At 54.1% G+C, this 27,010-nt stretch overlaps 1 protein-coding gene across 6 annotated transcripts in view; it reads right to left on the bottom strand.

Moving 5' to 3' along the window:
- AFAP1 (actin filament associated protein 1) overlaps window positions 1-27,010 on the bottom strand; it is a 149,523-nt gene that overhangs the window by 19,723 nt on the left and 102,790 nt on the right. For all 6 annotated transcript variants that reach the window (XM_026485913.4, XM_026485914.4, XM_026485916.4 and 3 more), the window contains 6 exons: window positions 24,136-24,231; window positions 20,339-20,420; window positions 15,768-15,917; window positions 7,781-7,992; window positions 5,255-5,400; window positions 519-636 (listed from right to left, as the gene is read on the bottom strand). In XM_026485913.4, coding sequence (XP_026341698.1) covers window positions 519-636; window positions 5,255-5,400; window positions 7,781-7,992; window positions 15,768-15,917; window positions 20,339-20,420; window positions 24,136-24,231 — 804 coding nt within the window. The remainder of the gene's footprint in view (window positions 1-518; window positions 637-5,254; window positions 5,401-7,780; window positions 7,993-15,767; window positions 15,918-20,338; window positions 20,421-24,135; window positions 24,232-27,010) is intronic.

Here is a 27,010-nt window from a genome sequence, read left to right as displayed (position 1 = left end):
AGGCTGGTTTCTTGAGTGCCTCTCCGTGAGCCTGTGGACTCTGTGGGCCTCACGCCTGGTGGCCCAGGACACGGTACGGGGCCTGGCCCAGGGAGCCTGCAGTACAGCCAGGGCTGTGGCAACACCTCCTTTGTGATGCGAGTTCTCGGAGCTCTTCTCCAAGCACCGACTGCTGAGCGATAACCTCTCTTGTGCTCTCTTTTGATGTATCGAGTTACAGACGCTAACGCGCTACCCTCCGCTTGGTATTCTGGGCCGTGCGGAGATACTAAAGTGATGATGAGGACACTGAATGACGGGGTCCCGGCGTCCGGTTACCGGCTTGTGCAGATGCCAATGAACAGCTGGTCAAAACCAAGCGGAGGACGGACGGGGCGCAGTCTGCCTCCTACCCCAGAGCACGGCAGACAGCCCTCGGCTCCTGGCCGCAAGTCAGGGCTCCCGGGTTACAGGCGTCCTCCCAGCGCCCCACTTCGAACGCACCGGAGCCCAGACCCTCGTCAGAAGGGCACACTCACCGCGCCGTTAATGCACGGGACGTCATCGTAGTGCAGTGCCGTGCCGCTGGGGTGTGCGTAGCCGTTCGTGGTGCTCCCCAGGTACGGGTTGGCTGAGATCCCACGTCTGTTCATGAAACTGCGGGAGAAGAAGTGGGTTAGTCGCCCCCAAGCAACCCCCTCTTCCCTGAGTCCCGCTACACGCTCAGGGCCCGGCTGGAGGTGACGGGGCCGGAAGCACCAGCGGCACCCCAGCAGCAGTGGGGTGTCCGGAGAGTGCCGAAGACAGTGCAGAGAGCAGCCGCCCCGCAGGACGGTGGCAAGGACGGTGGTAATGCACGCTGGACACGAAGCACCGCACCTCCATGCCACTCACCTCCCGCCCCTGAACCTGGGGAGGCTGACAGTGGCCAGTGTGTGTCTCCAGGAGACCAGCCAGAGGGGTCACCCTCCGCTCACAGCGCACTGGCGTCCGCGGCGCTCCCAGAGCAGTCAGCCCTGCGTGGCCTGCAGGGCTCTGCGGCCACCCACTGCCCCACGGTCCCCTCTGCCCAGCAGCTCTCCTCCTGAGCCCCTGTGGTTCTTCCAGCCCCGGTGGGGATTCACTTCCCCGTGAGAGCCCCCCCAAGTCCCCACAGTAGGCAGCATCCCCCCCACCCCATGCCCTGGAGTCACTGTCCTGCCATTCCTTGTGTGCACTGCTCATCGCCACCTGACATGTCCTGTGATTAGCACGTCCCCCAGAATGTCAGCCTCAGGAGAGTACAGCCGTGGTCACTCCTGCTCGTTCTGGACCTCATGTTTCAGGCCCAGGAGGCTCTCGGCCAATGCGTGCTGGATGCACGGACCTGCCAGTGGCTGACTCGTGAAGTTATGTTTGTTAGAAGTGGGAGATGTCAGTGCCCAGGGAAGACAGAACCCAGAGAGCACTTCCTATAAACTAAAATAATTAAATAACTAAACTAAAATACTCTGGAATTATATATATAAAACTTTTTTTTTTTAATGTAGGCTCCACACCCAGCGTGGAGCCTAGTGAGGGGCTCAAACTCACAGCCCTGAGATTAAGACCTGAGCTTCAATCAAGAGTTGGATGCTTAACCAACTGAGCCACCCACGTGCCCCCCAAAATAATATTTTTTAAAAATCGTGTTTCTTTGCACGATCTTACATTTCTGTGATAACTAGATGCATAAAAATGGGAGGAAATGAAACTGGTGAGGGCAAGACAGGGAAGGAGGAGGTCTTGGGGCGAGGCCAGCCCCCCCGGTTCCCTGGAGAAGCAGAGGAGCCTAAGGTCCAGGGGGCCCCTCCCCGCCGTTCCACGTGCAGGCACGCCCTCTGCTGGGCAAAGGCAGGCACGGCAATTCAGCCTCACACAGGCTCTTTAATGTGTGCAGCAAGGGACAAAAACCTATAGGATTATTCTGTACTTAAAATACAGATAATTATGTATAGGAAAAGGAAATGTGTAGAAAAGGAACATGTAAGAAGGAAAGAGAAAAATTTAAGTATGTAAGTCTTCTGCCACAACAGAGGATTTTTTGTTTCAAAATATATATTTAAGTTTTTCTAATGTAAACGTCTCATTTGAGGGGATTTGGGGGTGAGGCACCATGTGCACGGCTGACGCACACCCCACTCGGTGGTCACTGACCGGGCGTCCAGAGCCCCGGCAGCGGGGACCGTCACAGGCTGGCTGTGTGGCACTGTGCACACGGAGCAGGGACACCAGGATGGAGCGGGGAGCACCGGGGCAGGACAGAGCTCAGACTGGACACCAGCAGGGCGCTGCGAGTCACGGGGCGTGGGAATGAGCGAGGTCACAGACGCACAGGCTGTCCAGCGGGAAGAGGCTTGGGCCTTCTGCGGAGGGACCTGCACCCCAACACAGGTGTCTGGGCCCTAGGTAGCAGGTGCACCTCCGTCTGGGGACCAGGCCCCCATCCTCTGCTGGGTGCAACAGAGGTTTTAACCACATATAAAAGTGGAAACGAGGTAAGAGAGTCCACGCCACTTGTTAAAAATGTAAGCCTCTCAGAGGAAGTGCACGTACTGTGCGAAAACACAGCGTAAGGTCTACCGTCTTTCACGGCTAAGTGGACGGTTCTGGGGCAGTAAGTGCATTGAGGTGGCCGGGCAGCCAGCACCACCCTCCACGCCCAGCGCTTCCCCACCCCCGGCCCGCATCTGCCTCCCGCCTCCCGCCTCTGTGGATCAGCCACAGGAGTGCATCCGACAGAACGCGTCCTCCTGCCTCTGTCTTGTTCACCCAGCACAACACTCTCGAGGTTCATCCCTGTTTTAAGGGGTTCCCGTGAGATGGCGACTCAGGTTAATGGGTCCCTCCCAGTCTGTGCACTGCCCTCTCTCTGCCGCACTGATCCACGGCCTTCTAGCTCCACCACTCTGACTATAGATCACTCACAGGTCTCCAACGGGGCGTCGCTTGAAAACAGTTTCAGGAAAAAAATTCAGAATGTTTCCCTTGTGTCATATAATCTATGCATCTCATTTAAAAATAGGCTAGGCCTTGGGAAAATAGATTCCAACTGTTTACTGTTACTGATATTCCTAAATACACCACTTCTCTCAGGAGAATTGAAATGACTGTTTTTTCTTTTACTGCCTTCTTCCCAAAATATACCATTGTCCTCTCCCCCTCAGACATATCCAGTGCACAGACACTCCCCTTGACGACCTTGAAAGGATTCATTAACTGGCTGCCAATTTGCATAAAAGCAAAAATTAATTTAATCTCAGGACATTTATTACCCTGGCAAGCTGCCATATTTTATATTTTGAACATCATTTACTTGTTAAATTTCTTCTCTCAAGTTTTATATGCATGTTTAGCTAGAGAACTGAAAAACAAGAATGACTTCTATTGCTAACTAACATTTATAAAGATTTTAATGAGGTAGCCAAAATTCTTGTAGCCATAAACTTCTTATGCACATATTTTCAACAAATAATTTTTCAATATTGCAATCTACGTTCCTTTCTCAAAACCAGGACCTTCCCACATTTGGTTTCGATTAATATTCCACTCCTCTGGAAAGCAGAGGCTGTTTTGTTCTGGGGGAAATACTGTTACTCGGGCTGCTCTGATGTGGGGTTCTTCGCTGGCTGATTACAGCTGAAGACACACGTGCACGAGGAGCGGCTCCGTGATCTAATAAATTCCAAGGAAGCAGTTAAAAACCACAAACTCCTTTCTTTCATGTCGCTCCAGATGGGGAGATTTTGCAAAACCCGGTTTATGGACATTACATTTCTTAAAAAGCCGCTTGATTAAATGTGCTCGTCTGCTGCATATGCTGAATGATTAGGGGGTTCACTGTAATCCATGTGCATGTGGCCAACGGGACAGGGTGTGTTTATGGAAGAATAATGAATAGGAACAGAAGAGTCAGTACTTGACTCTGTCACCCTGATTTGACACAAAGGACGGTCCATAAGAACGGGGAGTCTAGACTTCAGGAAACCTCTACTGTCACTGGAGATTTTCTGGAAGAGTCGTACAGAAATTAATCCGTGTGCTCAAGGCTATCACCCCGGTTCGGGTGTAACATGGGGCTCGATCCCTCCTAGGAGCCCACGCTGCCTCTCCTGGCCTGGAGCATTCCAGCCAAGCACTAAATGTTCCTGCTACAGCAGCACCCGAGAGGCACTGGAGACTGCTCGAGCTCCCCGCACACCGCACGCGCCTTCAGACTGGACGGTGGAGCTCAGGGTAGGCAAGCCAGTGTCGCTGCGGACACGGGGTCTCTCCATCGCAGAGCTCCGGTGGGCCTGCCCACAGCGGCTGGTATGCTCATGGTCACAGGCAGACGGTACAACTCCAACCCCTGCTTTGTTTCGAGCCACCTGTCTTCGGCCTCCAATACAAACTCTACCAACGAGGGAAGCAGACGCAGGGGTCCGGGACTGGACACACGAGGCCAGAGGAAGCTCCAGATGTTGCCCCGGACACCGCCTCCCCTCACCTGGTCTCTACAAAGGGGGCTGAGGCACTGAGATGTTACAGAGCCCTTGTCCAGACTTCCTACTTAATACCACGCAGGCCCAGAGCCCAAGTTCCCTCCCCCTCGTCTAGTGCCCCTCCCCCTCACAGCCCCAGGGCATAGGCCTCAGCCCAGTACTATTAGGAAGCCAGTTTTGGCCTTTTGGGCTGCCTGAGTCTCCAGTGCCCTCGGGGTCTGTGGACCTAACCTTGAGAATTGCGTCCAATTATCTTCCTCGTCAACGTTTTCATACATACAAGCCTTTTTTAAAAATAAAACCACAACTTAAGTTTTAAAAGCACATGACTGATGACCTTGAAAATTCAGCCCTCCTTACAGCAGATGTAAATCATTCGTTGCAGAAGTGTCCCCTTACTCCACGGGTCAGCGATCTAAGGCCATGGGCCACATCCAGTCCCCTGCCTGTTTTTGCAAATAAAGTTTTATCGGAACACAGCACACCTGTTTGCTCACCCACGGTCTGCGGCTGTGATGGCAGAGTGGGTAGTTTCAACAGGAAACGTTTGGCCCCCGAAGCCAACAATACTTACTGTCTTGAACTTTACAGAGAAAGTTCTCCACCCCTGCTCCAAGAGAAAACACGGAGGGAGGAAATGACAGATATTTCAGCAGAGTTTGGATCAATATAATATGAAAGCAAGAGTCTTTAGTTGTTTTCTTCTCCGAGTCTACACACACAAAACATTAAAAAACTAGTGACAGAAAAGGGCCACTTCGCACAGATCTTACCAGAAGGTCTGCTTGGCTGTCTGGATGACGTTTGCAGACGTCTCCACGTCGATATAGTCGTAGTGCAGGGCCCCGGGATCTGTGGAGGACCCCGTCTCGGCCAGCAAAATCCCAATCCATCGGCCCATGTCCTCAGAAGAGGAGGCCTGGGGGGGAGAAGGGAGAAGCGGGCAGGTGCTTAAGTAATGGCTGCTTCAGGTGCACGTCATCAGTGGACAGTGACATTAGCAGGTGCAGCTGTGGGTGATAACAGGACACTTACACAGACGGTCTCAGAGTACCTTCCCACATGATGCTTTTAAAGACAAAAGGAAAGCCCAGGAAGTGTGCAGCGGGGAGCTGTGCAGACACCCTGCCCAAGGGGGCGAAGTTAACACCACTGGCTGTGGGGCAGGTGACGGGTGCGCCTGCCGGCGGGGCATGCTGTAACACCCACCACTGCCTTCACGGGCTCCGGCCGGGGAGCCCACCTGGAGCCCAACAGCAGATGCACCCAGATCGAGGGGCCTCTACACAGGAAGTGGTCTGTACCCTCTGCACGTCTCCGCGCCATGAAACCAGCCAGCCGGAGAAAGACACCACGGCTGAGGCGACACATGGCCCAGGGTTTCCTCCTGCCTGCAAGGGACACTGTCCAGCTCGGGAAAGCCGATGCAGATCTATGACCCAGATCACAGAGGTGTGTGAATGTTAATTTCCTGATTTTGGTAATTATATTCCGGTTTTGGTAAGGGAACGCTTTTGTTTTCAGCAAATTCGCAATGAGGTATTGAGGGATAAAAGGGCAACACGGCTATAAAAGGTTCTCAGAAACTTCACACAGAAGGAGAGACATGGGGGAGGGGGAGCACAAGAGACCCCTCACACAGGAAAACACTGCTGTTGGGGGTGGGGATGGAGGGTGCGCGGAAATTATTTCTACTATTATCACGACTTTCCTGAAATGCTGAAATTATCTCAAAGTAGAAGTTAAAATGACCTTAGAAAACATGCAGATTAAATTTACTGGCTGGTGCACCGCATTTCATGACTGACCGGGGCAGGGCTGCCTGTGTGTGTCAGGCGTCGTGTGGCTCTGCGTGTGTGTGTGTGCACGCACACGTCTGTGTGTGCGTGTATCTGTGTGTGCATGTGTGTGTGCGTGTGTCTGCGTGTGTGATTGATGACCCGGACATGGAGGAAGGGGCTGCCCTCCCTCGCAAGGACTGGGGGCCTGTCCTTCTGCCGGCTGCAGGTGCACAATGGTGCCTTCCTCACCAGGCCGCCCTGGGGTCTTCCCTCTGTCCCCTCTGGGATCAGGCGCGGGCCAACTCAGACCTCCCCCCCCTCGCTCCCCCTCCCAGGTCTGCCGAAGCTCGCACAGACTCTGGCCCAACACTCATGTTTTACAGGTGAATCAAAGAGCTGAGAGAGACAAAAAGATATGGTGTGATGCCAGTGTGGGCAGAAGGAGGACTAGGGCCCAGATGTGCAGACCCCAGGCGGTCCTAGCACCATAAGTCCGCAGCCGGCCACCGTCCATCCTGGCCATCCAGCCTCGCAGGCTACCAGCCCGTGGGATGAAGAACTCCAGTGCCAGTCTTTTCCTGCCCCCCCCAAAAATAGTCATTTCTGTGAAAAGAGTCTCTGAAAGGAACTCCTACCTGCTAGCAAGACCTTCCAGACGGCCTCACAGGCCACCCTGACCTTGGCCCCAAGCCCCAGGCTTGCTGCTGTCCATCTATCCCCACAGTCCATTAGAATCCGGCCCCACACCTGAGTAATGGGGTGCCCAGCCTGTGCAGCAAACCTAACACAGCCCCGTTTCTGCCACCGACGTAGCCCACGTCCGCGAACTCTGGAAGTTCACACCCCTGGCACTTGTGCACAGGTGCGTGTGTGTGCAAGTCTTCGCGTCTGAGTCATGATAACAAAAAGATAAAGAAAAGGGGGTCTGAGGTAATAGTGGGCAGAAAATAAACTGTGTAATAGATGGAAAGTAACATTGGCAGTCTCAGCAGACAGCTAAGAAACCGGTTTCAGTTGCTTTTCTGCTTTAGTGAAGAATTCGTTCCAGTAAAGCAGGCAGGCACAGAACGAATGCACGCAAAGCGGAGGACTCCTCAGAATTAAAGGTGTTCTTTCGGTTTCTATGGGAATGGCACACAAGCCAGTCTGTAAGGTTGTCTAAAAACACCTGTTTCGTCTCTAAAGAACATTCCAAAAGGCAAGTTAAAGAAATACCCTTGTTTCACAGGTGCACCATAGTTAGGGGAAAAACGAGTTATTTTTCTGCTGCTTTTAAAAAGCAGTGCGCTGTATGGGGTCGCCTATTTCTTCTCCACAAAGAGGCACGCAGAGGAAAGGAAGCCAGGTGGTGGGCCGGCGCAGGGCGGCCTGTACCGTGTGGTAAGAACGGGCACCGGCACAGGGAGGAGTTGACAGAAAAGGCCGGCAGAGGCCACCACGGTGGGCACGAAGGCCACAGCCGGAAGCCACGGTAGCCCGGGGAAGGATGTCTGAGTGTGGCCGCGGGCAGCACCTTACCTCCAGCACGGCCACCTCCTGTCCGTTGCGAAGCAGTCGGAACGTCAGGGGGTGTCTGGAGTCCAAGCCCGGGATCACGTCACAGCCGCGGAGAGGAATAGAAACGATGTGGGTCTTGAGATCGGTCCTGTCCTTGTGGAAGATGAGCTTGTTATCCTTGACTCGGCACCAGCGCTCCCGCCAGCGGCTGTTGGACAGCACGTTGAGATAGCCTGCGAGGGGACCGACGGCACACGGTCAGTGCACGGAAACCAACCCCCCCGCCCCATGGCCTGGCCGCTACCTTCAGCCAGCTTTGCGGGCTCCTCGTCAGGCAGACAGCCCACCCCAGAAGCCCCTGAGCTCCGCAGTTTGAGGACTTTGTTGGACGGGTGAAGCCCACCCAGATCGAAAGGCTTGGGTCTGAAAACATGTTTCTGACCCTGAACGGCACCTTCGCCGCTCTGGGGAGATCTGTGTACCCCTGTACGTGGGATCGAACTATAAGAACAATGATCCTCACTTCTAAAAAGGGAAATCTCCAATATGAGAACCTGATAGCTCTCGTTTGTCACAAACAAATGAGCAGACAAACATACAAAATGTGAACTAACGAGGCTGGGGAGCTGCTTTCACAGGGCGGCTGCTCCTGGCGCCCACTCCACAACGCGAGGGGAAGACTGCCCCCTGCCTTCGAGACGGAGGAAGGCAGTGACACGACACAGAAAACTCAGGTCAAGAGGGAAGAAATAAAACCAGGATGTCTGGAGTCATCCAGCCGCCTTTTCAGTTCCCGCAGGCGGACCCGCGTGCATGCACACCCACGCTCACCGCTCAAAAACAAAACACAAAGCATCCTCCCCAGTTCTGATTTTTATAATGCCTTTCAAAGGGTTTGGGAGGATTTGTTTTGCTTCTCTCTGCGTCTCTAACACAGTTTCTGCGTCTTACACACGTCATTAGCAGTGGGTACGTGCTATGCAATCCCATAAAACAAAACCCCGAACACGCAGCTAAGTTACAGGGCTTCACGATGCTTTCTACACAACCGATAAATATTTGCTCAATGAATTCCCGAGTTGAACACATGAAGTGGAAGCTTTCCTTTGGCTTTTGGGACATCCATTCTACTGATAACCCCTAAATGCAAGGTACGCGGTGTCTCCTGGGGCTAAAGCTTTATGTGGGGCCTACGTTGCTGTGTTTGTAAAATCAGAGAAAAAGGGGAGAAGCCAGCCCATCGGTTCAAGTGCCTGGGACCCAAGCTCCTTGTATTTTATGCATTTAGGAGAGTGTAGGGAGGAGAAGAGAGGCTGGGATCCAATCAGGGTCTGAGAGGGCTCCTCTGTGAAGGGGAGGGTCACTCCTGATCTGTGACTGGTGCCACCCAGCAAAACCTGACCTGAGGCTATTTTATTTTATTTTTTAAAGATTTTATTTATTTGTCAGAGAGAGAGAGAGCGCGCACACAAGCAGGGAGAATGGCAGAGGGAGAAGCAGACTCCCCGCTGAGCAGGGAGCCCGATGCAGGGCTAGATCCGAGGACCCCGGGATCATGACCTGAGCTGAAGGCAGACGCTTTACTGACTGACCCACCCAGGCGACCCCCTGAAACTCTTTAAAAAAAATGAAAATGGCAGAGAGAGACTAGTTATTGTCACTCCGTAAAATACCATTTGTAAATGGTGTCATTCTCATACATTCAGTCTAAAAAAAAAAAAGTTCTACTTAAAAACAGTCAATGACAGCACCTGAGCCACATAGTGGCCGTCAGACCAGGGACACCTGTGCTCACAGAACCACCTGTCAGTACCGAAGCACAAGGAAAGCCCTCTTTGATGTTTACGAGAGGACTGCCAGCTGTATCCATCATGTGTACGCCGAGCGTGACTAACACGCAGGGCCTAGAGCCAGACGTGATGGCGTATCTAAGAGGAACTGGGCTGCACACAGCTGATCTCCAGGAACTGAGGTCACATGGGTGGGCGAGGTTCACAAGGATGTGCTGGGCTCCAGGACATGGCCAGACCTTGTGCCTGGGGCTGGCGGGAGGGAGACCCACCCATGCCCGTGTGGTTCAGGGACAGGGCGCCCTCACCAAGGTGCAAGGACTTCTATGGGCCTGGAGGAGAAGGAGCACGAGAAACGAAGGCTTGAAACATCCAATGACCGGATGATAGGAGTCTTGGAAACTACTGTAGGAGCCTGGCCTTAATGTACGAGGAGATGGGGAAGGGAGATGCTCAGACATTTACTGAGGACTTTGGGCAATAAGGCCTAAGAGCATAGATGACTTCTTGATAACAATGACCAGGTTCCTTTTAAGCTTGCACGGGACTTTCTATCGTAGAAGTCGGCACTGGGGGACACTCTGGCTCAGGTGTACCCCTTTGCAGTGTGGAGGGAGCAGTTCCCGAGCATGCTCTACTAGTCAAGGGGATGGTAATCTCTGGAACAGGTCAAGACACTCTCAGGATCTTTTCTTCCCTGACCGCACCAGACCCAAAGTCACCAATGCTATGAATTTCTTGACGTTTGAGTCACAAAAAGAATGATTATATTGGACAAACCCTCGTTTTATTTAGAGCATGACATCATAGGGAATTACCATATTTTAATGCCTTTTTCAGATTAATTTTCAGTTCCCAAAAGGGAAAAGCAAAAAGAAAATCACAGTGGCTGAGAGGCCTGTTTCTACAAACAGGAAAACCCATGGTAACGGGCCTCCACTGCCAGGCTCACTGCCCCTTGCTCTTCTCTGAAAGGGGGGGCCTAAAATTCCCATCTTCTGGGTTGGGAGCACAGGGAAATGGCAGCCAGCCCAACTAAGGCGCCTGGAGTCACGGGGTGGGTTCCCATGCCCCTGGACACGGGGGCAGAGCGGGTGGGCCTCATGCATAGTTCAGCTCAAGCACACACACACCACCAGGTGGTGCCAGAGTGCAGCCAGGCTGGCGGACTTCGGGGACAGAAGACTGCAGGGACAGCGGGGTCCTCCAGGTCCAGGGCTCCTCCAGGGAGGACCGCACCCCCACCCCAAGCTCACCAACCCGCCTGGGGCAGTCCCACAAACCGCGTGAGGCAATTTCAATGCAATGTGATTTCTTTTTAGACCCACCCATCCCGTGAGGTGGGATGTTGCCGCATCTTTGCAGTTTGGGAAAGTCAGCTTGATGTTTGAGATGATTCTTGCTCTGAATTCTAAGATTTCTCGCCAAACCATGGCAGGAGGCTCAAGGTTTTCAAGGTTTCATTAGAGCTGGAAAAGTAAGTTTATAGGCCCGAGATTAAACAAACACCAGGACAGAGCGGGTAGCAGACACAAACACTCGCACATTCAGCTGTCTGGAGCTCTGGCGTCGCGGGCCTCAGCCCCAGCAGCTCTCAAGTTCAAGCAGCTGCAGACCAACAGGCGGGAGTAGGGCTAAGCGTCCACCGAGTTCCCCTCAGTGGGGCGGGAAACGTGCTGTCTGCCTGCCAGGCTCTGGTCCCGCTCTCGAGAGGCGTCTTATTCCAGTGTGACGGCTGGATTCACTTGGCAGGCCTCGGTTTATAATCAGCTGGGAGGAGACATCCCAGGGGGGCCACGGATACCAAAGGTCACGATGCTGCCAATGGCCGAACCCTGTCCCCCCCGGGCACCCAAACCCCACCTGGCCATCTTAGGGGCCTGTCCTCCAACAGGCGCATGTGCCCAAGAACAAGGACGCTGACGTCCCGGCGCGGTGACTTATACCAAGAATGCTTTCCGCCCCCTGATTGAAGATTGCCTGATTTTTGCGGGGTAGATTGTGATAGAAAGTCAGAGGTATAGAACTTCCCTGTAGGTCCCCTAAAGAACCCTATTGCTGAAAACTTCACAAAGTCAAGAGCAGCCGAGCTAGGAGGGGCCCTGCAGCTAGCTCAGCTAATGCTGCCTCATGCAGACCTCCGCCGGAGCCCCGGGACTGCTCCTTCCACCCCGCTCCTGTATTTCTTACGACCCACGCCACGCACCGGCACTGCCCTCAAGCTGCCTTGAATACGTGTGCATGCTCAGGTTTTTAAAAATAAGTACGTCAGGTGAACCAACGAGTCATCACAGCAACATTTACTGAGCATAAATTATGACTTAATTATTAAGCACTGAGCTTAGTGTTCACAATTTTATCTTTAGCTTCCTTAGGAAAACCAGGTGAGTACGAGCCCGTTTCATGGAGGAAGAACCCGAGGCTCTGGGAGGTAGTGCATTTTGCTTATGGTGATTCCGTCAGCGAGCCGGCTGAGCTGCCCTGCCTGCCAGGCTCAGTGCTGGGCACTGGGGCACGGCTGGGGTGCAAGGTAGTTCTGAGTCTCATCCTGGATACGGGAGAGAAGGCTGCAGAATTGGGCTGAGAAAGACTGTCAGAGGCTCTGAACCGAGCCGCAGAGACTCGGGTTTCAGCACAGGACCCTGCTTTTGCAGGTCGCACCTGGTGGCCTGGAGGGTGCCAAGGAGGGGGCCGGTCAGGAGGCTAGTGCGCTGGTCCAGCAAGGGACAGACACAGCAGAGAGGAAGAGGACATGCGTTTCCCGAGTCTACAGAGAAACTCGTAAGCACCAGACAAGGGCCAACAGAAGATCCTCCACTGCTCAGGGGTCTGGCGCGCGTCTCAGACCACGGCATGCGCGTGGCTGTGTGCAGCGCTGACCCAGCTGACGCCCCCCATCACTGCCAGGCCTCAGGGCTGGAAGGAGCAGGGTTGGAAGTCAGCTGGCCGGGGGACCCACTGCCCCGTCCCCACTCCCTGTGGGAATGCCTGCAGAAACCATCTCCTACCCCTGACAGGATTTGTATTATGCGTCTGGAGGCCCACATGCCCAGCTACATTTCATGGAAGAGCTGGATTTGAACCCAGGTCTCAGTCACTCCCGAGAGCTCTCTTCTGCCTGCATAGCAGCATGGCCCCTCCGGCCGGGCCCACTCGGCTCTGCTCACAGCCCAGGGGCTGCGGCCGCATGGCCCCAGCTTGGGACGGCGGGTGTCTCGGGCCTTTATCCGCTGACATTTTCTGCCTACAACTTTGCAGCTGTACCAGAATCACTGAGAACAGTCATCCCCCTTCCTGTCTCTACAGGCCCTTCTCTGGCCCCGGGACCCAGCGAAGATCTAGATGACAACCTTAAAATCTTGTGGACATTGAAAGTTCTCTTGATAGAGGCAAAAGCTGTCCCCTGAGCTATTCGGTAGAAACGTACACGTGTGCAGCTACGGGCTCCAGATTCCCCCTCCTGCCCTCGGGGCAGCCACCTGTGTTTCCACGCAAGTGCCAGCAACTGCATTTCCTGCAGGGCCTGCTCACCAGCACAGCAAGGCTGTCTATGAGGGGTCATGCGCGGGCGGATGCAGAAGGCGGGGGCAGAGCTGGGTCAGTTTGGCACCCCCGCCCCCCCGCAGTGTGGCCCCGAGCAGGCCACGGCCTTGGGGGGCTCAGTGTTCTGGTTTGTAATGAAGGTCTGGACCCCAGTGTCTACCTGGCCTTCCACGTTAATGTTGCTTTTCATGAAAGCATTTCTACTTCCTCTCCTGACCTAGAGCAGTCTAAACGACAAAAACGAGGGGCTCCTGGGTGGCTCAGTGGTTAAGTGTCTGACACTTGGTTTTCGGCTCAGATTGAGCCCCCCGTCAGCCCCACACTCCACAGGGAGTCTGCTGGAGATTCTCTTTCCCCCTCCCTCTGCCCGTCTCCTGCTCACGTGTGCACTCTCTCTCTCTCTCAAATAAATAAACCTAAAAAAAAAAAAAAAAAAAGCCAAAAATGAAGCTAAAAAAGCAGTTCCCTTTGTTGGATAATTCCCTCTTTCCATTTTTAATCCCTAACTCCCCTGCGGGGCCAACCCAAAAGGAGAAACAGTCCCACACCACCAAGTGCTTCTCGCTGCATCAAGAAAGGCAGAGGCAGACAGGAAATAGCACCCAGCATCAACAAATTCATGTCTGTCCTTCTGCCCCTCGGCGCTAGGCCCTGTCCCGTCTGCTGTCCTTCTGCCCCTCGGCGCTGGAGCCGTCCCGTCTGCTGTCCTACTGCCCCTCGGCGCTAGGCCCCGTCCCGTCTGCTGTCCTTCTGCCCCTCGGCGCTGGAGCCCTGTCCCGTCTGCTGTCCTTCTGCCCCTCGGCGCTAGGCCCTGTCCCGTCTGCTGTCCTTCTGCCCCTCGGCGCTGGAGCCGTCCCGTCTGCTGTCCTACTGCCCCTCGGCGCTAGGCCCCGTCCCGTCTGCTGTCCTTCTGCCCCTCGGCGCTGGAGCCCTGTCCCGTCTGCTGTCCTTCTGCCCCTCGGCGCTGGAGCCCTGTCCCGTCTGCTGTCCTTCTGCCCCTCGGCGCTGGAGCCCTGTCCCGTCTGCTGTCCTTCTGCCCCTCGGCGCTAGGCCCTGTCCCGTCTGCTGTCCTTCTGCCCCTCGGCGCTGGAGCCCTGTCCCGTCTGCTGTCCTTCTGCCCCTCGGCGCTAGGCCCTGTCCCGTCTGCTGTCCTTCTGCCCCTCGGCGCTAGGCCCCGTCCCGTCTGCTGTCCTTCTGCCCCTCGGCGCTGGAGCCCTGTCCCGTCTGCTGTCCTTCTGCCCCTCGGCGCTGGAGCCCTGTCCCGTCTGCTGTCCTTCTGCCCCTCGGCGCTGGAGCCCTGTCCCGTCTGCTGTCCTTCTGCCCCTCGGCGCTGGAGCCCTGTCCCGTCTGCTGTCCTTCTGCCCCTCGGCGCTGGAGCCCTGTCCCGTCTGCTGTCCTTCTGCCCCTCGGCGCTGGAGCCATCCCGTCTGCTGTCCTTCTGCCCCTCGGCGCTGGAGCCCTGTCCCGTCTGCTGTCCTTCTGCCCCTTGGCGCTGGAGCCCTGTCCCGTCTGCTGTCCTTCTGCCCCTCAGTGCACCACCAGCCAGGGTGGCCAAGGCTTGACGAAGGACGTGACTCTACTGGGCCCACTGAAGCCTCACGCGTGCAGGTTCCCGGAACCACAACCGTCAAGGCCAGAGGGAGCGGGGAGCTCCCCCAGACCTGCCCTCGGGGTGCAGCACACGCCCGGCTCCAGCACGCTCTGGCGCCCACCCCTCCACCGCAGTGCCAACTCTTCCTGCCGTCCTGGTGCAGCTCACACCCTGGGGCGTGACGGCTGTTGCATTACTTTACCTTCGTCTGTATGGCCCACCTGGGACTTGGGGCAGCGTATCCCCCAGAAAGGGCCCCATGCCCTGGGCAGATGGATGCTCACCGTGACACAGGGGTGAGTGTCGCTGGGGTATCCGGGCACCTACCCGCAATTCCTAACAGAGGCAGAAGCCCCGTTGCCCAGCTTCTGGGGCTGTTCTGTGAAGGGCTGCACGGTGGCCGAGGAAACGGGACGCCTATACAACTTCACCGCCCTGCCCGCGCCTCCACCTCATTCGGGTCCTTGGGAGACACTCCCGTTGCCCTGGTTTCCCTCCTCTTCGTCACCGGGTCACACTGCACGTCTCTCCCCGCAACCCCTCATTCAGACCCGTCTCTGCCAGGAGAATGAGGACCCTGGGAGGGCCGGGGCCGTGTCGCGGTGCTCAACCTGTCCTCGGGTGGGGGGCCAGCCGCTCAGAAAGGACTCCAGGTGACCGGCTGATGACGAGGTCGCCCAGCGGGCTGCACCTGAAACTGAGGTCTGAGACACGCTGCGCTGCCACGATGCTTGGTTTACCGCGTTAGCCCAGGGGAGAGCGCCAACCGTAACCCCCATGCTCCACGCTCCCTCCTTCGCTCGCCAAGGCACGTGCCTGTGCCCCAGCTTAGAAACGGTGAAGAGGAATTTGGAAAACTTCATGGGATCAAAGAAAGAATTTGTTTTTCATCTTGAAAGAACCTCAAAGATCATCTCCAACCCCTGCAAGATCTTTTATTAATAAGCAGTAAAAATGGAGTACATCTCCCGCCATTCTGAGGATCACCAGCCTGACTCGAGCGAGCCCGCGGGAAGCAGAGGCCATTCCAGCAGAGGCCACGTGCGGGGTGAGCACCGCTCACGGCCGGGCACCTCCGTCTTACCGCAGGTGGGGACGTCCTCCTCCGCGGACGACGTCTGCTCATCCGTCGAGGGCTTTTTCTTCCCCAGGCCGATGATCTTGGTGATCTTCTTCCCCGTGACTTTGGACACGGTTCCCTTAGCCTCTGATTTGGAACTTTTTTTCCTCTTAACTGTCAAGAGCAACGATGAAAATAAGAAAGTGTGTTTCAATTGTAGACTTTAACTGAGAAAAAATAAAAATAAAGCATAAATCATAGTCAATTTTATTTTCCTCATTTTTCACTCATTGAGCACTGCTCTGTGCCGGCTGCTGGAGTTGACACAGAAGAGAGCAGAAAATGGGTGCTCTGAGGGAGCTCATGTTCCAGAGCAGGCCGGGAACATGCCCGTGTGTGCACACACGTGTACGCAGGCACATGCTCACATGCACACACGGGTGAGGTGGATGGCGGCCAGGCCCGTGCCGAGATCCACAGTGGGGTGACGCGGCAGGATGCTGGGTGGCCGGGGAAGCCTGCCAGGGAGGGCGACTGAGCCAGGAGCTAGGTGACAGGGAGCCGCCGTGCAGAACCCAAGGAAGAACCTTCTGGGCAGGGAGAGCATCAATCAACACAAAGGCCGTGAGCCTGGAAGGAGCTGGATGGGTCTCAGGAATAGAAAGAGGCAGTGTGACCACACCTTGGCCAGCTCAGGGAGGGGTTGAGGGAGGGAAAGGTGGACATGGGTCTTCCCCAGTCCCGGGAAGCCCTCCAGCAGCCTCGCCCATCCCTGAGACACGCACGCAGCTCTACGCTCTCCAGAATTCTCAGCCCATTATGGTCTGCTTTTGCTTGCAGGGCATTAAATTATAAAGTCATGCCCACTATATCAAATTCACAAACACTGTGCCTCATGATGACTTCTGGCTTCCTTTGGGGAACTGGAAGATCTGGCAACTCCGGATCCCCATCTGGGATCTCGCGGCGATCAGAAGGTGTGCAAGACAGTGCACCCAGGACTGGGAGGCAAGATCCTTCCTCCCACCACTCTGCAAAGGGACATGTCACTCATCCCCATCATCGGAGGGCCATCATGTGCCTGGTCCTGGAGCCAAGGGGAAAAGGCAACTTTCTAGACCACACAGGACACGGGGCGCTGGGAGGGTCAAGTGTAGCTTCACAGTGGAGTGAGTTGGGCTGGGAGAGGGGCTCCACAGCCCCCAACAACCGTCCTGGTGTCTCCATCTCCAGGGTGACTCCCCCCTCCCAGTCTATAACCCACAGGGTAACAACCCCTTTAGAAAATGTCACAAGGCAGGAATTCCTTCCCCTCCTGCTCAGTCCATGACCATAAGCACACACCATAAATAGCCATAGGATAATTTCGGAAAGAGGGGACTCGGGAGGTGGGATTACAACCCTAGGTCTCATTCCTAAAGCCCCCTGTAATACAGGTGACTCGCTCTCTCTTGGGGGGCAGGGAAGTTCTCTCTTCCAGTCCCACTCTGCCACCACCAGCGGGATACCAGGTGCAGGCCCACATCCCCACGCCCTCCCTCGTCTGCTCTCACGCTCCCTGAGCCCATAGACTCAGTGCCACCCCAAGCTCCATCACCTGGTTTTCACCCTTATTGCCTCTCTAGAAATGACAGCTGAAAGAAGAGAAGCCATGCTAAATTTCTGGGTAAACACAGTGTTTGTTCCAGACTGAATGAGGTGCCCCCAGAATCCCTACGTTGAAGCCCTAACCCCAGTATGGCTGTATTGGTGATGGGGTCACAGCAGGTCATTAAGGGTGGGGCCCTGATCCAGCAGGATTAGTATCCTTTTTAAGAGACCGAACACAGAAGAAAGGCCACCGACGTGAGGACACGGGGGGAGGCAGCCATCTCCAGGCCAGGAAGAGGCCTCCCTGGCAACCAGCTCAGATGGCGGCACCCTCCGGGGCTCCCAGCCTGCAGAACCATGAGAAATAAACATGTGTTGTTTAAGTGCCCAGACTGGTGTCTTGGGAAGGTCTCGTGTGATACAGAAGTGTGCAACGCAGGAAAGCCAGTCCTAGCCCTCCTTACACTCTTCCAGGGCCTTCCACTCCCTCTTTTCAAAGAAAGCACCAAGAACCTGTTGTAATCTTCATGGGAAGGCCCCTTCCCCCCAGTTATACCAGTCATGGGGGTCTGCAGCATGGCCACAGCCGTGGATGACCCCTCTTAGCTGCTCCGAAAGAGCCGCGAGACCATCTGCGACCACAGTCCCGTGCTTTGCAAGGGGGGCTTTCCCATAGGGCCCTGAAGGCCCCCTTTCGCAGAGCTCAGGGAGTGCGCAGAGTCCTTCCTCGTGGCCCAAAGCAAAGAGGTTACATTTACTTCCAATTCTACTAGCATTTGCTCCTGTTGGGAAAGTACCCGCTGGACCCTGACTACAAAGAAAAGAGATCATACTTTTAATTCCTTGAAGGACCCCTGATTAATTTTTTGCAAAAGCAGAAGTAAGGGACTCCATGGAAGAAAAAGCCAACGTAGGGAGGAACGTGAGAATACGTGGCTGCTGTTCACTACGCGAAGGCCGAATTCAGCACATGTAATAGCATTATGAAGAAACCCCCAAAACTCAGAACTCTGAGCTGAAGTCAGAGCGCAGGGAAGTCCCAGGGCTCCAAACGGCACACACTGCGAGTGCACGGCGGGCAGGGAGGGACGGGCCACCGAGGCAGAGCTAGCTGCCAGCGCTTGTGAAGCCATAACTGTCATCGGTGCAGACGCGCGGACACTATCACGCAGCCTGCGGAAAATCGGAGTCATGACATGCCTGGGACAAGGGAAGCCGTGCTGAAATCTCTCCCCTGCAAACAGCTCAAGGGTGAGCAGCAAGAATAGAAGCTAAGGCCAAAGTCAGAACATACTTAAACTATCCACTTCCCTCAGCAACTGGGGTCACCGTCCTTGTGAAAAGGGGGCAGGGGAATTTTAGGTACAGATGCATTCTCTGAGACATACATCCAGACATCTGTATCATTCTGTGACCTGGGAGCCAGGGAAGAAATGGCCGAAGAGGAAAGAGACCAACCAAGGCCATGTCTGCTGTGCCCCACGTCTGAGCAGGGACCTGAGATTGTAGGTTATTCTCTTTCAGGGCAACACTTAAAGACAGCTTTCCTGGCTTTGATTACACACCATGTGCCCACAGAAGACACAGATGACGCCCTCCCCTGAGTAACTTCCGATGCAGAGAGCTGAAATTACACTCTAACTCGACCACGTTAGGGAATCACCCGGGCAAAGGCAGAGATCGTGACCTCTCGGCGTGAACCTTGTCGTATCACAAGAGTCCAGCTTACTTGGATTTCAAGATTCTTAGTGGCCTGGCTTGCTGTGTGGTGGAAGGGGACTTCATTTCAGAGCTGGGGGTGTCTATTCCATTCTAGTGAGAGAGCGCAGATGAGCTGGGTGTGCAGACCACTCCCCCAGGAAGCCGAGGTCCCGGGGCCATGAGCACACAGGCTGTTGGCTTTGCTCAAAGAAAACTTCCCCATGACCTGCAAATCTTACCCTTCTCTTGGCCCACACCCTGGGAAAGAAAGTGAAAGTCAAGCCACAGACTGGGAGAAGCTACATGCAAAAATACATTGATAAAGGACTTGTATTTGAAACATATAAAGAGCTCTCAGAAGTCAGTAAATATGAACAAAATCCAATAAAAATATGGGCAAAAATTTGGATGGACATTTCATCAGATACATGGTTGGCAAAAAAGCACATTAAAAAAGGTTCAACAGTGTTAGTCTTTAGGGAAATGCACGTTAAAGCCACAATTGCAGAGCACTATATACCCATTAAAATGGCCATAATTTATGCTTGGAAAGCTGACTTAGAAAAAAATAATCCAGGGGCGCCTGGGTGGCACAGCGGTTAAGCGTCTGCCTTCGGCTCAGGGAGTGATCCCGGCGATCTGGGATCGAGCCCCACATCAGGCTCTTCCGCTATGAGCCTGCTTCTTCCTCTCCCACTCCCCCTGCTTGTGTTCCCTCTCTCACTGGCTGTCTCTATCTCTGTCGAATAAATAAATAAAATCTTTAAAAAAAAAAAAAAAAAAGAAAGAAAAAAAGAAAAAAATAATCCAAAATCCGAATACCCACGTTCCCAGTGGCATCATTCACAATGGCCAGAATGTGGAGAACCCAAGGGTCCACAGATGGATGGACAGATAAACACAATGTGGTCCATCCAGAGGATAGAATGTTACTCAGCCTTAAAAGGAAGCACGTTCTGACACCTGCTACCACGTGACAGCCAGCTGGCCGGGCTGCAAATTCCTTTCAGCCACAGATCAGGTAAGGAAATGAGTTGCCAGGAGCCCAGGAGTTGATATATACAGTGCACCCCCACCCGGGCCAGGGTTCACTAGGACGGCGGGTGAAGATGTGTGGGGCTCCGAGCAACCAAAGGGGTTTCTCTGCGCTTCCCACGAGCGACCCAGGCCATGCTGTCTATGTCACTGAACTTCCAAGGAGACTTGTCACACAGAGCCCACAGAGCTGGCCACAGCTGATGTTTTGTTGTTTACTCTTGTTTTTTTGTTTCGGTGTTTGTGGTTTTGGCATGAGTAGAACTCACCTTGTTCTTTTCCATCACACACAGCGATTCCATTCTCCGTGACGCCCTCCCCGTCCGAGCTGGGTCTCTCTGAAGACAGCTTCTGTGAGGGTAAAAAGGATTACATTACTCTCACCATGGTTCACACTGGCCACGTGATGTCTCATGGATCAGTCCATGGCGATCCCCACAGTGGAAGGAAGCGTGGCCAAGTCCACGGCAGCGCAGAGGCCAGGACTTGGGTACAGATGGGCTGCCAGCCGGCTCGCTGCTAAAGCTTCAGAGACGGCAGAGGAACGAACAAACTCACCGAGGTGCTACTAACACACACTCTGGTACCAGCCCCACCGCGTCCAAATCCTTTCACTTGCAAGTAATCTCGAAAAAACATTGAGATTACAAAAAATATGCCCCTCACCAAGTCATGTTATCCTTCCAGAAGTAGAGAGCCCATCATCTGCTCAATTTCCTCCTGTTGCCAACCAATAACTGGGTGAGGTCAGACGTCTGCCCGTAACAGACACCCTCTGAGTGCATGCGCAGAGACAAGCTACGGTCGAAACCGTCCACGGGCACACCTGAGCACTGCAAGTATTTGAGCCCTGATATCTGGATGTAAGGAGCGTGATTAGGACGCTGAGCTGGCACCTGAAGAAGCAATGTTGCTTAGAGCTGCAATCGTCCATTCTGGTGGGAGGACTGTGGCATCGGAGTGGAGGAAGTGGGCTTGAACCCACCTCTCCTGGTCCTAAGCATCATAGCCCAGCGCCACAGAGCCTGGCCAGCCGGAGACAAACAGAACGTCTGGATGATACAAGGGCAACAGGGAACACGACGCTCAGCTGCTCATGAGGGGTCCAGCAGTGGTGCCCAAGGATGGCAGGTGGGTGTTTGCGGGCCCATGGCAGTGCTAGGAAGAGCCGCAGGGAGGGAATGATGGCATTTAGTGGGTGCCTGTCTTGTGCCGAGTCCCAGCAACAGGATGACCGAAAGCCAGCACAGTCCCAGGCTTCAGGCCAGGAAGCTGCCCTGGGGCCCAGGTTGGCAGGTCTGGCCAGGCGCTAGCAGGATGGCCTTAGAGGCCAGAGGTCAGAACAGCCAGTGCCCATGGGGAACGGGAGCCCTGCTGCACTGCCTATAGCAAAGGGGAATGGGAGTAGCCTGTCTGGAAAGCCGTATGCTTAGCAACATGAGTCAAAATTGAAAGATGTATTTCCATCATTTGGTCCAGTAAGCCAGGTTCTGGGAGTCTCTTCTCAGGTAACAGACACAGCGAAGACTTGTGTGCGAGATGCCAAGGACCACACTGTTTAAAACTGTCTGAAGAAGGGTACTATAAGGTGGGGGATACTATACGAACAATAGCAGAGGTGCACGGATCTGGTGTTATGCACCTGGTGAAAATGCAGAAGGGCTTGCTGCTTATTACCAGTTTTCCAAAAACCTGGAACGCTGCTAAGAGCATACAGGTAAGGGAGGGAAAAGCAGTGTAAGAAATTTTATGCATCAGACCACCCAGCTGGTTAAACCTATGCAGAGTGTTGTGAGGGGCTGCCTCTTCTGTGTGGCAGACTCACCAGGGACTTCTTCCTCCTCTTTCTGTTTCTCTGGACTTGCTGGATTTCTCTAGCGAGCAGGCATTGGTTTTGTCATCAGGAGAAAACCAAACAGGCCTGCTGCATCGCAACGTCTGGGTGAGGCTTGGGAGGCTAATTTAATGTGTCCACTTGGAGGGGGCTGGTGATGAGACACACTGAAATCAGTGACTGCAAGGAAGCAGGCTGCCCACTACAATGCAGGTGGGCCTCACCAAATCAGGTGAACGCCCAAACAGAACAAAAAGACCTGCCTTCCCCAGCAAGAGAGGATTCTCCAGAAGACTGCCTGCAATTAAAAAGTTAAAAATTGAGCTACCCTATGATCCAACAATTGCACTACTGGGTATTTACCCCAAAGATACAGACGTAGTGAAGAGGAGGGCCATATGTACCCCAATGTTCATAGCAGCATTGTCCACAATAGCTCAATTGTGGAAGGAGCCAAGATGCCCTTCAATAGATGACTGGATTAAGAAGATGTGGTCCATGTATACAGTGGAATATACTCAGCCATCAAAAAGAACAATTTCTCAACATTTGCTACAACATGGACGGCACTGGAGGAGATAATGCTAAGTGAAATAAGTCAAGCAGAGAAAGACAATTATCATGTGGCTCCTCTCATCTATGGAACATAAGAAGTAGGAAGATCTGTAGGAGAAGGAAGGGAAGAAGGAAGGGGGGTAAAAAGAATGGGTAATGAAGCATGAGAGACTGTGGACTCTGGGAAACAAACTGAGGGCTTCAGAGGGGAGGGGGGTGGGGGAATGGGATAGGCTGGTGGTGGGTATTAAGGGGGGCACGTATTGCATGGTGCACTGGGTGTTATACACAACTAATGAATCATGGAACTTTACATCAGAAACTAGGGATGTACTGTATGGTGACTAACATAATAAATACTATTATTAAAAAAAAAAAAAAGACTGCCTGCAGACTTCATCTACACTGTAGATTCTGGACTTGCCAGCCCCATCACCACATAAGCCAATTCCTTATAATAAATCTCTTCAGGGGCAACTGGGGGTCTCAGTCAGTTAAGTGCCTTCAGCTCAGGTCATGATCCCAGAGTCCCGGGATCAAGCCCTGTTTCAGGCTCCCTGCTCAGTGGGGAGTCTACTTGTCCTGCTGCCCCTCACCCCTCTCCTGCTTGCTCTCTCTAATAAATAAATAAAATCTTAAAAAACATAAATTTCGGGGCACCTAGGTGGCTCGGTCTGCCTTCAGTTCAGGTCATGATCCCAGGACCTTAGGATCAAGCCCCGCATCGGGCTCCCTGCTCAGTGGGGAGCTTGCTTCTGCCTTTGCCAATCCCCCTGCTTGTGTTCTCTCTCTCATTCACTATCTCTCAAATAAATAAATAAAATCTTTTTAAAATAAATAAATAAATAAATCTCTTCGTATGTATATACGTATGTACTTGTGTCTATCTATATACATACTTACATAATTTTGCAATATATTTAACATCTTACATATAAATTTCATATGTACTTGATAACACACACACACACACACACACACACACACACACACACACCCCTATCAGTTCTGCTTCTTGGAGAACTCGGACTCAAACAAGAACAGACAAAAAAGGGACCTGTTCGCTGGTGGCAGGGGCTAGCCAGGGAGGACTCAGAAGGTTCCAGGGGTACAGGCTACCCCCAGACCACCACCTGGCCTCCACAGAAATGAGACGTGTGCGTGTACAGACACAGAGGGCATGGCCAGAGAGGGCCGGGATGGGTTCACACATTTCTGGCAAGAAAGGCCAACCCCTCACCCCCACTGCTGGGCTCTCATTGCACCTTCCAACAAATCAAATGAATACCGAGCAGAAAGGGCCAGGGAATGCCTCCTGGTCTGCTGGGAATGAACCTTTGGGAAGGCACACTCTCGCAGTGCTGCTGTATTCCAGAGCACGCAGACCAGCACGCAGAGTTCCACGTGATAGTGAGGTAACCTTGAACCCTGGAAATCCTTAGGACTTTTAAACCCATTTCTGCACCTGCAGCTGGGGATGACCACACCAACCACGCAGACTGTAAAGTGACTACCTCATGCTTCATACAGAAGTAGACACCTGAAACGCAGAGGCAGCAGGATTGCACTGTTTCCGAAGTCTAAGTGCTAAATTCTCTCAGAGAATGTCATCAAAACATTGAGGGAGGCCTACATCAACCACAAGGGCACTACTCCTGGGAAGAAAGAGGTCCTTACCTTCTCCAGCTCCGTCTTGTGCACGGGGGAGCTCGACGGGGGAGGACCTTCTGAATCCGCTGGACCGCTGCAGCCGCTGTAGACGTCTCGGATCACCTGCAAGAAGTGCAGACATGCTTGAGCGCTCTCGGAGGTCGAAGCTGGCACGAACAGGCAGTGGCATACGGGGTGGAGGGAAAATCTCTGGGCTCGAAAGCACCCGGTTCTAAGTCCCGAGATGCCAGGTGCTCATTCATTCACTCGTTCACTCACCAAATGTCTCTCTGATGCCGGTACTGACACAGGCTTTAGGATACAGGCAGAACGCAATGCCTTGCTTTCATGGGACTTGCATTCCAGTGTAAGTTAGGTATCATGGTGAACAGTGAGCATCACCCAAGCACAAAGATAAAGTAAGACAGCAGTAAGTGCTACAGAGACTGGAAGGTGGTGTTTAACAAAAAGGGAATGGCTAATTGACAAGACCAAGAGGCCTCACTGGGATGACAGGTAGGCTGGGAGCCAAATGCCCAGAAGGATGCAGCCACATGAGGAACCAGTGGAAAAAGCTTCCAGGCAGAGGGGCCAGCTGGTGCAAAGGCCCTGTGGTGGACGTGAAGTGTTTAAGGATACCACCTGGTGCCATGTGGCACGAGATGGGGGCAGGCCACCAGGAGGGTCACGCAGTCGTTCAGGCCAGTGAGGAGGTTGGGTTTGAGTAGCTTGAGCCCTGGAGCAATAAGAGTGACTTTCTGGGAGGTGGTATAGCGCAGAGGCCAAGAGCACTGGCCGCAGAGCTCGACTGCCTGTGTTTTCAACATGGCCTTCAACTTGGGCAAATTTAATTAGCTGTTCTCCTGCGCTCCAGTGCTCCCACCTGCTGCACAGATGCAGTGGTCCTACCTGTGGACCATACATGGCCTGAGACAGTGCCTGAGACGAAGGGGCATACCATTGTCAGAAGTCGCAGACAGCACTGGCACTGCTGATGGAGGATAGCGGACGAGAACTAAGAAGGAAATGAGTCAGGCCATCCAGTAGTGTCCGGGGGATGGGGGGGGGGGGCACTGCAGGCTGGGGCAATGGCGGGAGGGAGTGAACCAGTGGCTTGCGGAGGATTCCAGAGAAGAACCAGCAGGCCCTGAGGGTGGGTTAGCTGGAGCAGGAGGGAAGCACGAGGCAGCCGGGTGCTCCATTCAGATACGGGAGGCGGAGAGAAGCACAGGGTAGGGGAGAAGCGAGGCGGGTGAGTGCGGAGCAAAGGCAAGCTTCCAGGCAGAGCTGGAACTAAACTAGGCATTCAGGGGAGAAAAGGCTCTGCTCACAGCCCAGGAGGGGTCAGTCACCAGAGGGAGGACAGACAGCAGAACGCAGGTCCAGGACAAGGACCAGAGCCGGTCGGTGCACGGAGCAGAGCCAAAGCGGAGAGGCCAGTGAAGAATGAGCTGGAACAGCCAGGGAAGCGGGGGCGAACCAGGAGGGTGCAACTCCCAGGAGCAGGGAGGAGGAGAGAGAGGCAGCCCAACGGTGCAGAGGCACCTCTGAGAAGCCCCTCTGCTGCGGGGGAGGGATGGGGGCCGGGGGTGATTGGAGGGGCTCCCGGAGACGGAGGGGAGATGAGCGGAGGAGGAATTTCCAGAGGCGGCAGAGGGTGGGATCTGGGGAAGGCCAGTGTAACTGGTGGCGGGAGTTTGTGGATGCTCCTGTCTGGCCGGTTCTGTCTTCCTGGTGAAAAGCGAGGCCAGAACATCAGCCAATGGTTCAAAGCCCCAACCTTGCTGAGCCACCGTTTCCTCACCGGCAAAGGAAGGAGTGTCCAGATGACCTGTCCTGCTGTCAGAACAGTGACATCCAGAGAAAATGAGACCCTCTATGCTAAGTGCCTAAGCCAGCACCTGGCACGTGGCGGCCTCTCTGCTCACCAACACCATCACTCCTGAGAGCATCCCCACCACGGACGCCGAGGGCTTAGAAAGGATCCCGCCCTAGACTGACAGGCATGAGGGTCTGCCGCATGGAGGTAGTGATCCTTGGCCCTGTTGAAGCCCCCAAGGTCACCCACTGTCCCTGCTGTCACTACTGCGCTCCTGCCATGAGTTGGGCGTGGTTCTGATCACTGGGGATGTGTAGTGAACAGGCCAGAGTACCATCCTGGGTTGGCAGAATTTGCATGCTGGCAAGGGAGAAGTTAGGCAGTTCCTTCAAAATGTCTTCCGTTCTTTTCAGAATGAAGCTGCAATTTGAGTCCGACCCATGCGTCTTCGGGGCAGAATTAAAATGCCTAAGTCCCAGATATCTGGTAGTAGTTTTGCAATACGATCTCAGCAGACATGCCCAGATTGGCTGGCTTGCGCTGGTGTTGGGATTAGTGCCACACTGGCGGGAGCCCAGGACGGTGTCTGCAGCCATCCTGCTGCTCCACAGTTTCATGAAAAAGCTACAGGGCAAAGTCCACATTTGAGACTAAAACAGGACAAAGGAAAAAGAAAGAGAAGCCCAGAGATCCTGCTGCCACATTTTTCTCCCTGTGGATTCTGAGGACTGAAAGCGTCGTCCAAGTGACATCCACCCAGTGACCCGGGCCTTCTGGATGCCTGAGTCTCTGTCCACACCAACCGCTCCTGCTGCTCTGTGTGGGGCCTCTATTCCCATGCCTGCCCCAAGGGCGCTACCAGATCTTTAGTTGACAAGACAAATTCATATTTGATTGAAGGACAAGGGTTTGTCTTTCTCTAGGGAAAGAGTACAAGGCAGTGGAATCTCCTGGGCTCTTGTGTGGAAACAGAAATGGGGTTTCAACCCTAATTCTACGGCCTCCTCCACACGTGAGGTCTAGCGATGCAGACTCGGGCCTGACGTCCTTGTCCAGAACATGCACAGACAAGGCCTCTGGGCC

This window comes from Ursus arctos, unplaced genomic scaffold (genome assembly GCF_023065955.2).
Source record: "Ursus arctos isolate Adak ecotype North America unplaced genomic scaffold, UrsArc2.0 scaffold_9, whole genome shotgun sequence".
In the NCBI taxonomy this organism is placed as follows: Eukaryota; Metazoa; Chordata; class Mammalia; order Carnivora; family Ursidae; genus Ursus; species Ursus arctos.
Note: the sequence above shows the minus strand (reverse complement) of the source record. Positions and strands in the feature narration are given on the sequence as shown.